Below are 15,707 nucleotides of genomic sequence, written 5' to 3' on the forward strand. Positions count from 1 at the left end.
GTGTGTTATATTTTTTGCAAATCATGTCTGAATACCATCCAAGCACAGTTGATACAGTCTTTTGGAGCGTTGCATAGAGGAATGTGAGCTCGCTAGAGTTAACATCTCGAAAGGATAGGAAAACAATCTTTCCAGTCGGCTGGAGGTCAAACAATCATCACAGGTCTGGAATGTAGAAGTTATTGCTAATCTGCCATAGACAACTATCCAGAGAACGTTGTGGTTCATTTCACTTACCTCCACTGGCATAAACAATAATGTCAGTAGCATCTTTGTTGGGACATCCCAAACAGAGGACAAGCAGACTTGAAGTGCAAAAACTGGAGTGCAGAGTTCTCATGGTGATTGGGAATCTTCTGCAATTCCAGCAAAGCAAATACAAAGGTGTAGTTGCAATGCAGCAGATTGTCAAAACAATCTAAATCTGTAGTTTTAGAGGTGAACTTCATACAGCCTAAGCATTATCTAAAGACTTTTGTTTTCACTTATTGTCACAATCTCATCACATAAATGTCAAAAAAGCTTATCTTGAATACTTCTCTCTTACAAAATGAGGCAATCGCATTTGTGAGAAATAAATGCGTTAAGGATTTCTCTGTAAGAGCTGTAGTGCCACCCTCTGGTTGTAAAGAGGAAAAGGACTGCTTACACTGTAAGGAACGCCAAACAATGAAGGTGTTACAAATTCATTATTTAATTACTTAATTATGCCATATTTACATACACCTTATACTTTGCATTGCAGCAATAATATAGAACATATATACAGAACAAAATATACATGTTTCAAACTGACTCTGCTGTTGTTTTGCACACATGAATTAAGATGCTCCTATAGTCACCATTCAGATGATAAGATGCAGGGGATTGGAGATGTCATATTTTGGGTTTAGGTCAAAACAATACTTTCACAAATACATTTCTATCACATAACATATTTCAATATTATTATCTATTTAGTTTGATATTATATTTAGTGTGTGCCCTCAGGTATTTCCTAATGCCTACATGCTTTATTTTAAAGTAATTGCAGTGAACATGTTGCTTATTATTTTTTACTCTGTTGATAAATAAAATTCATTCAACGCTCCTCAGAAAATATAATATATAATATATTTGAACACTGGATGGGGCTCTTCAGCGGCTGCACAGCTCTCAGATGCATCATGCATGGAGGACTTGTTGGTTAGTATAGTGCAATGTCATCTGTTGGGGAAACCAACTTTAACATTACCAGATGAGTTTAACATTGTACACACAGTTTGCTCTCCTGATCTCAGAAATAAACTTTTATGGATTTGTGTACTTTGACATCACAAAGTTAATTGGTTTGTGAAATAAATGCAATTTCTGTGTGAGGATCAATGCAGAGATTGTGTTCTCATATTGCCACGCTAAAGACAGGTTGTAAATTTGTGATGATGGAAAAGAAACACGATTTTAAAATGCTGAAATGTAGAAAAGATTGCCTCACAAATAGTTTTCATGATGAATAGTGGAATTAATGCATCACTGAGCACTTCGGAAACAGCAATACGTTTCACTAAAGGACTTTAAAACTTTATTGACTATAACAGGAAAGGAAATATATTTTTTGTTGCATTGTATTGACTTTCCAAGTGCTGCCACCCTTTCATTAGTAAGAAGAAAAGGTGACATCTCAAAAAAATGTTTTGTGGCAAACGGGTGGACCTGACAGACTCTTCCTAGTCATTCTACAGTAGAAATTAAAGTGGCAAATGTCTCTTTCTCTCTTTTGATAATTATACACACTCTGACTTCAGAGGGCTAATGACATATAATATTCAGCCATAGCTAAGTAACATCCTTACTCTCAACTCTATCATGAGCTTTCATGGCAAACTAAAAACAGACATCATCACCAGAAAAAAATAAATAATAATAATTTTGAAATAGGCATTTGGGGCTTTGAATCTTCCGATGGGTGAACCTCTGGTTGCCTTGAAATAGGTGACCACGTAGTGGCCGGTGAGTGCCTCCTTTATTGAGGCGCTGTTCACCTTCCCTGCGCTGCTGGCAGCAGGTATGTAGGCAGGTAATGCGACAACTCTCATTACATTAGCACCGTGGTGTACTGCTGCGCTGGCTGCAGGCAGATTAGCCAGTCGATGGGCAATCCTCTTAAACAAGTCTGCATTAAGCCAAAGTGAGAAGCTGGGTGGTGCTCTCTGTCTTCCTCTGGATGTGTCCTCCTCTTTTCTTCTCTGGTATTGTTCCTTTCACATCTTTCCTTCTCTTCCTCTCATTCAGATCTTCTTGTCCACCTGCCTGTTGGCCTTGCGAAAAAGCGTCTTGATCTCTTCTGTCACCATCTCCTGCCAGTTGTCCCTAGTGGAAAAAGAGGGTGGAGTATTTTACAGAGACATTTGTTTTTTAAGTAGAGCTCTGGGATTCAAAGACATGGAGACACCATTAAAGCATGCCACAAAGCAGACAAAAAGCACAACAATTGCTGCCTAAAACATAGTAAAATAAACAAATTAATTATGAAAATGTGCCCAGCCACAATAAAAGAGGGCTTTCCCCAATCTGCTTAAGATGTAGAAGGTGATAAGATCAAGAGATTAATGAGACTAGTAGATCACATTTCAGGAATCAATGAGAGAGGTCAGACTCAGAGGTTGCATTTGGTCACATCCATAGACATCGAACTGACAGCCACAGTAACAAATCCACAACACAACACCAGCTGGCATGCAGGTCTCTACCTCCTGTATTTGGACAAAGAAGGTCAAGCCTTTTTCTCAGCTTTCATTCTCCTGTATGCAGCTATATCCTCAGGGTTTAGCCCGTGATTGCATTCCCTAAAGTAACATTCAGACAGATTTGCGCGAGTAAGTTGCAAGTGTATCACAGCAGGAGACAGTTACAGAATGTGTTGTGATAACACCAACGAAATGTAATTTGTAAATGTAGTATAGTGTAGTGTGTATGTAATGTATTCCTTAAAACATATATGCAAAATGCACTATGAGAACAGGTGATTATTTCTGGTCCAACTCACATAACATTATAAAGAATTTGTACACATTTAGTTTTTAGGATTCAGCCATACGAAAGGTACAAGCTCTTACCCTGGTTTGATCTCTGGCGGTTTTGGCAAAGGCTTTGTAAAGTTTGTTTTCCCTACAAGCCAGTATGTCTCTTCAATACCTTTACCCTGAAAAAAAAAACAAAGGCATGGATTCATAGAACCTGAGACTCCTCTAAAATATTTGTCTCATTACCAAATAATGAGATAAAATGATTGTTATGTTACCTTCAGCTCTGTCTTGCCTCTGACATCTATTTTATAACCCTCATTAAGAGAATGGAGGATCTTCACAGTGCTCATATTTACGTGGATTCTATAAGCTGAGGGACAAAGAGCAGAGTAGAATGCATTAGACCCAAACAAAACATCAAAACAACATGACAAAATATGGCGGGTATGTGCACAGGAAACTCACGCAGCCCAGTGGATTCCATACGAGAGGCAGTGTTGACTGTGTCTCCAAAAAGGCAGTACCGAGGCATAGTCAGACCTACCACCCCAGCAACACAGGGCCCTGAAAATACAACAAAAAGAATGATGAATAGATCCGATGTATGGGACAGCATCAGAGACAGTAATTGACCCGTTGTCTGCAGTGGTGAACAATTTGTCCAGTTAGAGGTGGATCCAACAACATGGAGTGAGACAAAGAACATTTTAAAGCCCAATTTAATACCAATGTTACGCATATAACTGTGTTGTTTTGTCATCTGCTTATATTGATTCCTGTTGTACAATTTACTAAACGCTGTCACAAAGCTTAGTAACCACAATCTTTGCCAGCATGCATCGGCGCTGTCTCTGGCAGTAAAAATACAACTTTTCATACAAATGTTAAAAGAAAATCACTGATACAGGAAAGATAGGTTTGATCACCTGTTGAAGACAGCTGGTGCAGCCTAAAAACACTGTGTTTGTTGTGTTTGTCAGTAGAGCTGATATATGAGAGTGTCTCATCCGTGCTGGACCATTATTAGACAATAGATGTAAATAAGGCAGACAGAACTTGCAGTCGAGATAAGCTCCACAGTCACCCTCATATTCACTGTGGCGGGAATATATATCTGCAAAGAGCTGAGCACCTGCTCAACTGGAGCAGAAAGTTAATAATGTAAAAAGTGTAAAGGAGACTTTGTACTGTCTCACCTGAGTGGATTCCTATGCGTATCCTGACGGGCACGTCTGGCATGTGCCGCATATGGAAGGTTCCTACTGAGCTGAGAATGTTCAGAGACATGTTGGCGATCTCAGCCGCGTGCTTGTTGCCGTTTCTCTTTGGCAGACCCGATGCCACCATGTAAGCATCACCAATGGTCTCCACCTAAATAATGTCAACATATTTGTTTGGAAATGGGCACATCAGTGTGTGTCTCTGTGTACTGTGTGTATAAGCCACATGCTGTTAAATAACATGTTATAATTCAGTGGCATCTTGCATTATTGATGACACTTCTCTACATTGAGCATGTTCTCTGACCTTGTACACATCGTGGTTACTGAGCACGGCGTCAAACAGAGAGTAGAGGTCATTGAGAAGGTCGACCACCTCGATGGGATCACTGAGCGAGGAGATGGTAGTGAAACCTACAATGTCACTGAAGTAGATTGTCACCTGGTCAAAGTACTCTGGCTGCACTGTGGCACCGGTCTTCAGGGCCTCAGCTACAGAACTTAAACGTTACAGAACCAGATGGTCAGGCATTCTTTTTTAACTAAATGTTTTGTGTGTGTGTGTGTGTGTGTGTGTATAACTCACGGTGGTAGCATCTCTGACAATAGTTTTTCTGTTCTCTGTTTTTCCAACTCCAGCTCCTCTGTTCTCTCTCTGATGAGGTCCTCCAGGTTGGAGCTGTACTGCTCCAGCATCCTCAGCATGGAGTCAATGATGTTAGTCTTCTTACCCTTGTTGATTATCTTAAACTATTCATAAAAAAAAGAGAAAAACACAGATTCACGTTAAAACGATATGTATAATGTTCTTTAAAGTGGTTTATTTGAGTGGGTTAACAACTGTAAGGTTGGAAACAATAAGGGCACATTGGTGTCTCCAAAAATGTACCCTGTCAAAGATTTCTTCAAATGTTGGTCTGCGTTCAGGCATTTCGCACCAGCACTGTTTCATCAGCTGGATACACTCCAGAGGAGCCTGGTCCGGGGCCACATTGGGGCGGCACATCGGAGGAGGCTTCTTCACCTTACGGATGATATCTGGTAAGGAGACAGAGGAGTTTTAAATCAAAATGTAGTGAATATTGGTTCCTGAAATCGACATCTCAGTTGTCTCAAACTTTAAAAATAAATCCCTATGAAATGTATGTGCTTCTCTTTATCTACAACTCCTCTTCCCTGATCGACACATACGCACCCTTGGGCGGTAGACCCAGCATGCAGTAGGGTGGCCCTCTGACCACTACCTCTTGAAGAATGATGGCAAAGCTGTACACGTCTCCCTTGTAGGTGCCTTTACGTGAGTTCGCAAGGTCCCTTAAGAACTCTGGAGCTGTCCAAAATAAATCTGAGTGAAAAAGAGAAAAGATTGGTTGGCAACATGATACAACTCATTAACAACTGTAATGCATGTATGACTTTGTGTGTGTTTGTGTGTGTGTGTGTGTGTGTGTGTGTGTGTGTGTGTGTGTGTGTGTGTGCGTGCGCACAATACTGTGCACAAGTTAAAACCCTATAACCTCATCTTAACACCAGAGCAGAAGGTACCTTCAGGTGGAGGTTCTTCTGTAGGCGCTTTCTGAGACTCCAGCAGCTCATTGAAGCCATAGTCAGTTATCTTGAGGACAAAACGCCCGTCTACCACACAGTTACAAGATTTTAGTCTGCCGTGGGGGAATTCTCTGTGGTGAAGGTATTTCATACCCTGGAAGCACAATATGTTCAACAGTGTAGTTAATCATACAGGAAATACAGGCCAACAGGGATGTTGGTAACACCCACTGGTTAATTCAGGTAATATTGTGCATATTTAGTACATCAGCGTTTACCTTGATGAGGTCGAGCACAAGTGAGGACTTGAACATCCAGTCTAATTTGACGTCCTCGTTCCTCAGCAGGTCTTGTAGACTGCCCCGTGAGCAGTGCTCCATCACCACCGCAAACATGGAGCAGTCCAAAAAGAAGCCAAGAAACGGGTTCACGTTCTCGTTTCTCAGGTCTTTCATCTGAGAAAGGAGATAGACACATTGATACCATATTATACCACAATGATACCATTTTAATCTACAGTAGTTGTTATTACTGAAACTACAGTTTTTAGCTTTTAACAGTGTCTTTTTACAGGTCAAGTCATGTTGCTCTACCTTTGTGAAAATCTTGGTGGTGCTCTGCTTCACTTCTTTGAACTGTCCCTCCTCAAATTTCTTTAACCACACCCAGTCACCCTGGAAGAGAGGCCATGTTGTTACAGTACATACAGTTTATAGAAATTACACATTCAAACCAATATTGTGAAAAAATAGGTTGCCACTTTGTGGAAGATATGACACGAAAATGTATTGTTTATGTTGAATATGTACCATCAGAGTTGAGGGCACAGACAAGGACACCCTTCCCTCCTTTCCTCACTTACATACTTACTGCTTTTTGAAATACTGTGAGCACATACAGGCTGAAGCAGCAGGTGCAATGACTCTTACAGTGTTCCCTACCTCGTACACAGCTACATTGGTGGTCTCATGAGTTGCAGCCTGCATGCTGTTCACAGAGTGCGAGCCGTTTGCAGATTTCTCCTCTAGTGCGCTCTTGGATTCACTGAAATCTTCTAAAGTAATTTTCTGTGGGACATCAAACACCAGGGGAAGATTTTATTGAAATGAGTTTAATTCGAAAACATTTAATTTAGTTCATTTTCACAATTTCTCATATTCTGAACTAAAATTCAATGTGTTTTTTCATGTTGATGACTGAAAGACAGTAATGCTGCTTACCTTTTTGCTAAGCTGAGGATTGATAAAAGTGAGATCCTCTAAAGTCAGGAGGATTCGATTGGGACCTTTGACCAGCTGGATTTGTTGGAGTCTCCTCCTGCCAATGAGATTTAGAAAAAGATAAGAAAATCAGTTGGCAGTGGGTTTCCTAAAACTATTTCAAAGATCATCTTTGGAGCAAAGTGAGATGATAACCAAGAAAAGCTTGTCCTTTTATGAGAACAACTTCTAGTCTCCTGTTAACATAATGTAGATGGGAAAATATGAAATAAGGGTCAGGATTTTTTATATCAGTAATCAAGTATCTACTTTTGGAAAATGCATTCATATGTTTTCAATAGTATTGTTTAACGTGCTGGCTTAGAGTGCCTTAAAGTAAAGGTTACTTTGACTTATTGCTTTCTTTTGTTTAAATATGATTCTCTTTACTCCAGAGAGTGTGCTGACTCATGCTTTGAGGGACTTTTTCCTCAATCTTCCTTTCTCATTCTCAAGCATTTACACGGAACATCCATCATTGAGCACATCACACCGTGTGTGAATGCACCTTCTCTGATACAAAAATCCCTCTACTTAAAATTGGTGGGAAAGACAGAGAGGGAGAGTACAGGACAGAAACACAGGGGTTAATTTGTTTGATAGAGAATATAATCTGTTTGTAATTACAGGCTGTACCTGATACAAAGACTTATAACGAGCCCTCCTATAGCCAGAATGAAGATGACAGCAAACACCACTATGATGTAGGTGACCTCCACACCTGAGGATGACAACAGGTAACCATGTCATGGGAATGGGAAAATGTATGGAGAACATGCCATAAAACTGTGAGGACTTGAGTCAACACATCCATACATATCCATGTGCACCGATATATTCACACACAATACATGAATATGAATATTCACACATGCCAAAACTCAGTGATGGAAGAAGTATTCAGATCCTTTACTTAAGTACAAGTACTAATACCACACTGGAAAAATACTCTCTTACAAGTTAAAAGTCCTGCATTGAAAATGTTACTTAAGTAAAAGTATGTAAGTATCATCAGGGAAATGCACTTAAAGTATTAAAAGTAAAAGTTCTCAATTGAGAAAAATTATCACATTAACACAGTTCTGTCAAGTGTTTAATCGGCTAATCATTTCAGCTGTACTTGTATGCCATTTAATTTATAATAAAATATTGTATTTTATAAACTCCATGTGTTTTGTGTGCAGAGAAATCTTAATTTGGAAAGTAACTAGTAACTAAAGATGTCAGATTAATGTAGTGGAGTAAAAAGTACAATATTTCTCTCTATATGTAGTGGAGTAAAAGTAGAAAGTGGCAAGAAAAGAAAAGAGTCAAGTAAAGTACAAGTACCTCAAATTTGTACTTAAGTGCAGTACTTGAGTACATGTACTTAGTGACATTCCACCACTGCCAAAGCTAAGCCTCTTACCTCCGGTGCAGATGGCATTCTTGTCAAACCAGCAGCTGGAATCAGACGGTGGAGGAGATCCTCCTGGAAAATTAATGGACCTCCCAGCAAAACTAAGCACTCCGGACATTAGATCCACTAAATGGGTCTGGTACAGCTGGCTCCCCCTGTTGTCAGAGTCCAGGATGATGTAATTGGTCTTAACATTCCCACTAGTGTCCACCTTGACCTTGTGGTTGAAGCCAGTGAAGGTTGTATTCTTTGTGAAGTACGCTAGGTTTGAGCCTGACAGCGGCATGCCTCCTCTCCTGGCATTGTGGATAGACTTAGCCAGCAGGTAGATGCTGTCATAGATGGTCCCAAATAGTGGGTTAACCTACAAGGGGCACAAGAAAAGACATGATGTGTGATCACTTCGCGGTCAGTATGGACAATTACAGCAGCCAATAACATTTTCAATGTACATATGAACATGTGAGTTATAAAACAGACTTGGTTTCTACCTGTTCTGGCTGCACGTCTAGCGTCATTTCCTCACTCCTCTGGGCGGCAGCGAACGCCTCGTTGAACGACAAAGGCTCAGAGGCCATAGTGATAGTGAGCACAGCATCATAGGCCTCCCTCAGCCTGCTGTTGTTTTGCAGCGGGAAGTAGGAGACATTGGTGTAGGGCACGCTGTAGTGGAGGGTGTCATAGGGCACGAACACATAGTTCCCCGAAGTCAGGCCCATTTTCTGTGCTTTGAGAAGAAAAGTGGCCTGCTTCTCCCCTCCAACCAGGATTGAGTGCATGCACATGATGATGACTGATGCAGACAAGGAAAAACACAGTGAGGTTTTGCTCAAATATTTAGAGTGATAACATGACTGAACTTAGTGTTATAATGATGTAATGTGTCAGTATGTGACAATTGGACAAATGCAGCATTGGGAAGAGTACGGTAATGTCCTCTTCAAGTGAAGTGACTAATTTAACAACAGACCTACTTAATTGAGTGACAGGAGTAATTGTACTTAGTTGCAGTACTTTGACCCTTGGACAACTCAACTCAACTTTATTTATATAGCTCCTTTTATACAAACACACAGCCCACAGTGCTTCACATAGCAGAATTGAAACAACAAAGACAAAAATAAAATATAAAAAAAACAATGAATAAAAGTTTGCAAAACTAAAAATTACAAACAGCAAAACAATAAAATGTAATAAATGAAAGTAAATAGAATAAAAGAAAATAAACACAAATGATTAAAAACTATGTACAAAACAATTATTAAAACTTAAAAAATAATGCTTTAACTTTACTCCAAATTGACAGATGCTTCTGAAGTGACAAAGCATTACCGTCTGTCATGTGGTCACATTTCATATCATCTTATTCAGTTCAAGAGTATGCCAGCTATAGCTGTCTGAAACTAAATTGATTATGAAGTAGTCAAAAATGAGAAATTGATGTGCCCTGTAATTTAATCGTTCTCCCTTTCCCCTCTATGCTCTAATAAAAAATAGAATTGATTATGTTTAAAACAAACAAGTTACATTGCTGCCTTAGTTCAGCTTAACCACAAGGTGAAATATGCAATGTCAAAATGGTTTCCTGGTCAGATGGTGCAGTGATAAGAGAAAATCCTGTTAGAGCAAATCAGGACAGCTGATGGTTTGATATTTTGCAGTTCTGCAAGTTGTTCACCTGTGATGCATACAGCCTTGTCTGCTCCCTATGTTTTTATATTTCAGGCGTTATAAGATCTTTAAATCCACTACTTATAATAGATTAATTATGATATTATTGTACTTTGTGATTATCTCCTCTGGTATTACTTTAATGCAGGACATATAATTATCGTACATGTAATCACTATAATGTAGCTAGCTTGTGTATGTCAGCAGCACAGACTCACCATGGATGTTTCCTGCAGCCTGTATCTTCCTCAGGGTGCTCTCCACCTCCGTCTCATTTATACCAATAGATGTAACCAGGCCAACAGGAAGCCCCTTCTCTCTGAGAGCAGTAGCAACTCTCACAGCAGTATCCCTCCAAATGTCCTCATTGGATGAGACCACTACAATACTGGCCCACCTAAAGTGTTTAAACACGGTGAACAACACCTCTGTGGGAACTGCCACTGTCCTGGCAAAAGTCGGGTATTCTATGAGCTGGTCCAGCTCATAGTTAACACAGCTGTAAGAGAAGATGGCTTTGTCCCAATTCTTGGCCAGCAGAGAAGCTGCAGTACAATATCCCGGGTTGGATGGGCCCACGAACGCATCCGCCATCTGCTCATAGTAAATAAACGCAGTGAGGGCTCTGGATGTTTCGCAAGGCTCCTGGAGGATGATAAAGTCCATTTTCAGTCCCAGATCCAGATTTAGGTCTCCGTTTATCCTGTTTACAGCGAGCCTGGCGGCCGCAGCAGGTAGGGCCCTGTAGGGTACAGGGTTGCAATTCCAAGGCCCCAGAACCCCCACTTTGAATATTAAACAGTGGACACAACAAGGGAACGTCAACACTCCGAGGAGGACCCATAACAGAAAGTTATAAAGGGGCAGTGTCGTTAAAGTTGGTCTGCTTTTAATTATTGGCATACATGGATGGTTAGACTCCCATAGCGCCCCTCTGAAATTTGGATGAATATGTTGCATTGTCCTTCCAGGGTGTCAAAGATAGTGAATATTTGTGTTCACTAATGCATTATCAATTAGACCAGTGACACCTGTAAAACGTGCAAATATAAAAGTATTGATAATTTCTCATTTTAAAATAAATGGCTATTGTAAGTCATAGATGGCTGAATGTAAACAAATGACTTACCATTTATTTGGAGCCATTAGGACAGCTTTAGGGTCCGACGAGACAATCTTACAGGTGTCCTCTCAGATCTCCTTTTCTGTATCCACATAAACCGTCACCTAACCATCCCAAAACCTTACTTAGACACCCGAGGATCCACGGTGTCGCGCCGGTGAAGACACAGCCAAGTCATTGTGTTCGGATTATGGGCTGAAAGTGACAGGCAGAGAATGAACGCTGCGTCTGTCGCGTTTGGAGACAACTTCAGCACCCTGGAGAGCTACTTACGTCCCGCAGTGAGCGCCTCTGAAGGCTCCTGTGCGTTTTCCACAAACACTTCTGTTCACAGGAAGCATATCTGAAGAAGGACAAAAAACATCCCCTCTGCCCCTGGGGTTCCTTTCTTCCTTATGTATCTTCAAAAAAACAAAATAGATCACATATTTAAAATTCAAAATAAAATCTGCTGCAACAATGAGCACCCTTCGCCAAAAATGTGATATTTAAAATTGGAAGAGTGTTTAATGTATTAATATAGGATGCCAGTGTCCGCTACAGGCACATTCAATCAAATCCCTCCAAAGTGACCTGGGGCCAAAACGTAAGTGTTACCCTCTAATCCTTTTTCAGTGCGGCACAAAATAAGAGGATTGAAAACAGGCCTTAGTCTACTCTAAAAGCCTTGTTATCATGCAGGCTGGTGAGACAACAAGGCCTCTCCCCTGGAAGTCACAAATCAATCATTATTATGATATATATATATATATATATATATATATATATATATATATATATATATATATATATATATATATATATATATATTTAATTATTATCATAAAATTACAAAATTGCTCCCATTGCCAAGACCTCCACATGCATATAGAAATTCATTTTTTAATTAATTTCCTGATGTGCAGAGTGGGGTCTTGCCATGGAGACACCTCAGCCATATTGCACGAAGACATCTCAACCGTGCTTTAATTGGCCTAATATGCCAGCAGTACAGCAGGTTCCACAGTAAATTAATTTGAACCCTGGTGGAGTGGTGGTAATTAAAGATAACGAAGGGCTCTCCCTGTGGGTTCCCTGAGTCCTGCTGCTTGTTTTGCCTGCGTCAATCTTTTTAGACTTCACCAGGTGAAGCAGCCTTGCCTGGCAAATGAGTCAAAGCTGGTCGCCACGACATCAACCCAGGTTGGCAGTGTTAAAGTCAAAATATGGGCTGGATGGATGAATTAACAGAACCATATACTATGCTGTGGTAATGAGTAAATGTTGTTTATTATAGAAAAGCAATCATTTAGGGGAAAAATACTTTAATGTAATTCATCGGATCCTTAGCATATCATCATTATGCGGTGTCCCAGAAACAATATGCCTGAAGATAAACTGAGTTTAGGTGCCTCCCTCCCTTATCAATGTGTGTATGTGTGTGTGTGTGTGTGTGAGTGAGAGAGAGATACATCCTACCCTTCTGTCTCCTTCCCCCTTCTGCCTGTCTCATTCTCTAACAGTATGTGTGTGTGTTTGAAGGACATGACATTCCCTTCTGAAGTGAATTCTGACTACTTAAGACAACAAGCCAGTGAATAAACATATAGACATGTTGCAGGAATATTACTGTACATTATATTGTGCACATTGAGCTGGAAAGTGATTTCACCTTTGCTGACCTATATCCCACATAAGCTGATTAGCCTCTTAAACGTAACACCTTGACACAGCTATCCTGCATCCAGCAATAGGGGACAGAAATGACGACTCAGCGCTCCGTCCACCCAGTGAGCAGTGAACACAACACATCTAATGCTGCTCCTGAGACCAGCTCTGTGCTGTGTCCGTGGAAGGAAACACTTGTCTACACAAGCAAAAAAATGTATTAATAAATAAATTCAAAAAGAATTGTAGGAGCTTGTATTGCAATACAAATTTCCATGCCTACAGACAATAAAGTGTTATCTTATCATATAATTCAAAAAGTTAAATAGAAAGCTAATTATAACCAATACTATAAGACACAACTCTCTCACTTTACAGTGTGGAACCATAGACTGTAATATGAACAGTCTATGTGTGGAACAAGGATGATGGGAAACGCAGTGTGGGTAAAAAAAAAGAGATAGATGATTTACCATGTCCTTGGACTGATATAGTGAATGAGGATAGGAGGGGGAAAAAACTCAAGTTAAAGGTAAATAAAGACTCCAGGGAACAAAAGGACTTTATATTAATATTTTGAAGTCGCTCACACTTTGCATATATTCATATTAAATTGAAGTCCCCTTAATAGTCCAATCTTAAATGTTCCTCATGCTAAACTAAATAATGAGAAGGTTTAACCAGTAATAAGAGGTATATGGATCCATCCTTTTACTGACAAAATTGATTATTTAATTAATTAAGTAACTATTATGCTTATCAAGGCAGTTTTCAACAAAAATGTGAATACAAGTAATTTGGGCTCAGATAGACTTTAAATGGCATTGGTTACTTTTGAGACAACATCAAAATGATTTGATGATCAGTAGACCTGTATCTCAGGCCTATCTTGAATATAATTTACATCAAGGTTCGTGAAGAGCTAACCAAAATACTTGGTGGTCACAACTACTGTGCAAGTAATAAATTATACTGAATGTTGTGATGCTATTAACTAAGATAATATGGCACCTGCGCTAACCTCTTGTGTCTGCCAACAGTTTTTATCTTCTGCTACTTTTAACGAAAGCTCTCATGTGTTTAAAATTGAGTCAGTTCATCTCAATTGCTTTATAGGCTTTCACTGTGCAACTGCAGACATCTATTTGAGGATGTATTTAGTTCTGGCTCCATCTAGTGGAAAGGTCTTACTGTAGCTTATTTTGCAGTGGGATGAAGGTAGTGGATCTCTATATATCTAATCTTAAAATTGACCTCTATGGATGCCCCAAAAAACTGGAATAACCCCTCCTTTTAACCTAGATTAAATAGGGATATTGCCCATAACACTCTTCCTTAACACAGGAGCACAAATAAGTTAAGAAGAGTTGAGATGACATTTTTGTAACTTTCTTAACCTTTGTGTTGTCTTCCCATCAACGTTGAAAAAAAACACTGTTTTTTCTGTTTTTGCTTTTTCCAACGTTTTAAATTGTTACATTTTTCTTCTACACATTTTCAGCACTTATTTCTACGTCCCATATTTTCTGATATAAAAACTATATTGAAAACGGGTCAATGTGACCCGAAGTCAACACAAGAAACCATCTATTACAGTATATGGTCGTTATTTTAAAAATGAACTTGCTGCAAAACAGTACTTCACTATTAACACTCTCATGATGGGATCAGTGTGCTGTTACTAAAGCGACATAGAAAACATTAAAGGAAAAAAAAATTAAGCGAATGGAAGTGATAGGCTAATGTCTGTATACTATATGATAATGCATGTTTAATTTGGTCATTGATATTTAGGATATTAAGATATTCAACATCATTTATTATGTTTTTCTTTCACAGGTTCTGAGGAATTTTTTTGTTCTTTTCTTTTACTGATAATGTGCCCCTGCATTCTGTCTGCCTGCGCCTCTATCTTATCTTTATAGTCTTGAAGAATCCAAGACACTACAACATGCAAGCATGCAAGAGGTGTGTGTTTATGTGTGTATACAAGTAGCTACATGTGTAACACCAAATTATATAGTTAAAATGGGTTCCCCTTTCCATCATAGCTTATGACATATGACAACACAATCATGTCATAATCATCTTTCTTTCTTTTATATTTTGGCAAAACTATGCATGTACGATTGAGAGTGCAAGTTTGAGTTTATTTGTAGGCCTATGTAATACTGCACTGGGTGTGTGCTGTCATGCTCTCAAGAGGAAAGATATGGCTGAGGGTGCAGATGAAAAGCAGAGGCCCCTCAGTGTTGCGTGAGCAGCAACAGATGTTCACCATAATTCCTCATACTTGACCTCCGTGTTTATGGCCCTTTAGAACTTGTTACAATATCTCATGTAACAAGATGTAGCCGAATGTCTCCACGGATTTGCTGGCCTGTTACAATAAATGCATTATGCATACATTGTCCTGTTATTGGTTGTGTTTGACTCTCCAGATAGTCCTGCCTAGAATAGAGTTTGGAAATGATTTTCTGAATTTCAAACTATTTTTACTCTTTATAATGACCTGTTACTTAATGAAACTATATGAATATATTATCAAATTACTTTACATAAACCTGCAGTCTTTGAAAGGTTTGCTACTAGGCTACACCGCCTATGCTCATTTTTGTAGGCTGGAGAACCAGGACAGATAGGCCTATGCTATGCTGAGTAGGCAGGAACAGGAAAAGCCTGGGTTTCCTTTCACATCTTTTTAATCACTTTCATCAAAATGTGAACTTCGGGCCAAATGAAACAAACCGCCGCCTTGTTGCGCAACGCTGTTTAAGCTTTCCTTTTCATGTGGGTTTGTTTGTCGCGTCTCCACTAGAGAGAGCGCCGACAAGC

General features: G+C 39.5%; 1 protein-coding gene across 2 annotated transcripts; it reads right to left on the reverse strand.

The window, feature by feature from the left end:
- Nucleotides 1–670: 670 nt before the first annotated feature.
- On the reverse strand, nt 671–11,825 carry gucy2f (guanylate cyclase 2F, retinal). Of its 2 annotated transcripts, XM_039787962.1 has the most exons (20): nt 11,499–11,825; nt 11,232–11,420; nt 10,321–11,133; nt 8,923–9,224; nt 8,441–8,795; nt 7,669–7,753; nt 6,994–7,090; nt 6,715–6,840; nt 6,367–6,447; nt 6,052–6,228; nt 5,771–5,927; nt 5,421–5,570; nt 5,115–5,263; nt 4,812–4,975; nt 4,533–4,725; nt 4,202–4,376; nt 3,471–3,569; nt 3,281–3,375; nt 3,096–3,181; nt 671–2,349 (listed from the first exon to the last, which is right to left on the reverse strand). In XM_039787962.1, exons 3-20 carry the CDS (start codon nt 11,060–11,062, stop codon nt 2,268–2,270), a joined length of 3,315 nt encoding a protein of 1,104 aa, XP_039643896.1. In that variant the 5' UTR covers nt 11,063–11,133; nt 11,232–11,420; nt 11,499–11,825; the 3' UTR covers nt 671–2,267. The 2 variants fall into 2 exon arrangements, with proteins under 2 accessions (XP_039643896.1, XP_039643888.1); XM_039787954.1 differs by having other exon boundaries at nt 11,232–11,825.
- Nucleotides 11,826–15,707: the final 3,882 nt, after the last annotated feature.

This window comes from Perca fluviatilis, chromosome 2, assembly GCF_010015445.1.
Source record: "Perca fluviatilis chromosome 2, GENO_Pfluv_1.0, whole genome shotgun sequence".
NCBI classification, from domain to species: Eukaryota; Metazoa; Chordata; class Actinopteri; order Perciformes; family Percidae; genus Perca; species Perca fluviatilis.

Excerpts from the sequence above, each read along its gene's own strand:
- gucy2f (XM_039787962.1), bottom strand. The coding sequence starts at position 11,062 with ATGCAACATATTCATCCAAATTTCAGAGGGGCGCTATGGGAGTCTAAC. Across the intron at positions 7,754-8,440 it reads GAATGCCATCTGCACCGGAG|GTGTGGAGGTCACCTACATC; the intron begins GTAAGAGGCTTA and ends TGTCATCCTCAG. Across the intron at positions 3,182-3,280 it reads GAGGCAAGACAGAGCTGAAG|GGTAAAGGTATTGAAGAGAC; the intron begins GTAACATAACAA and ends TTTTTTTTTCAG.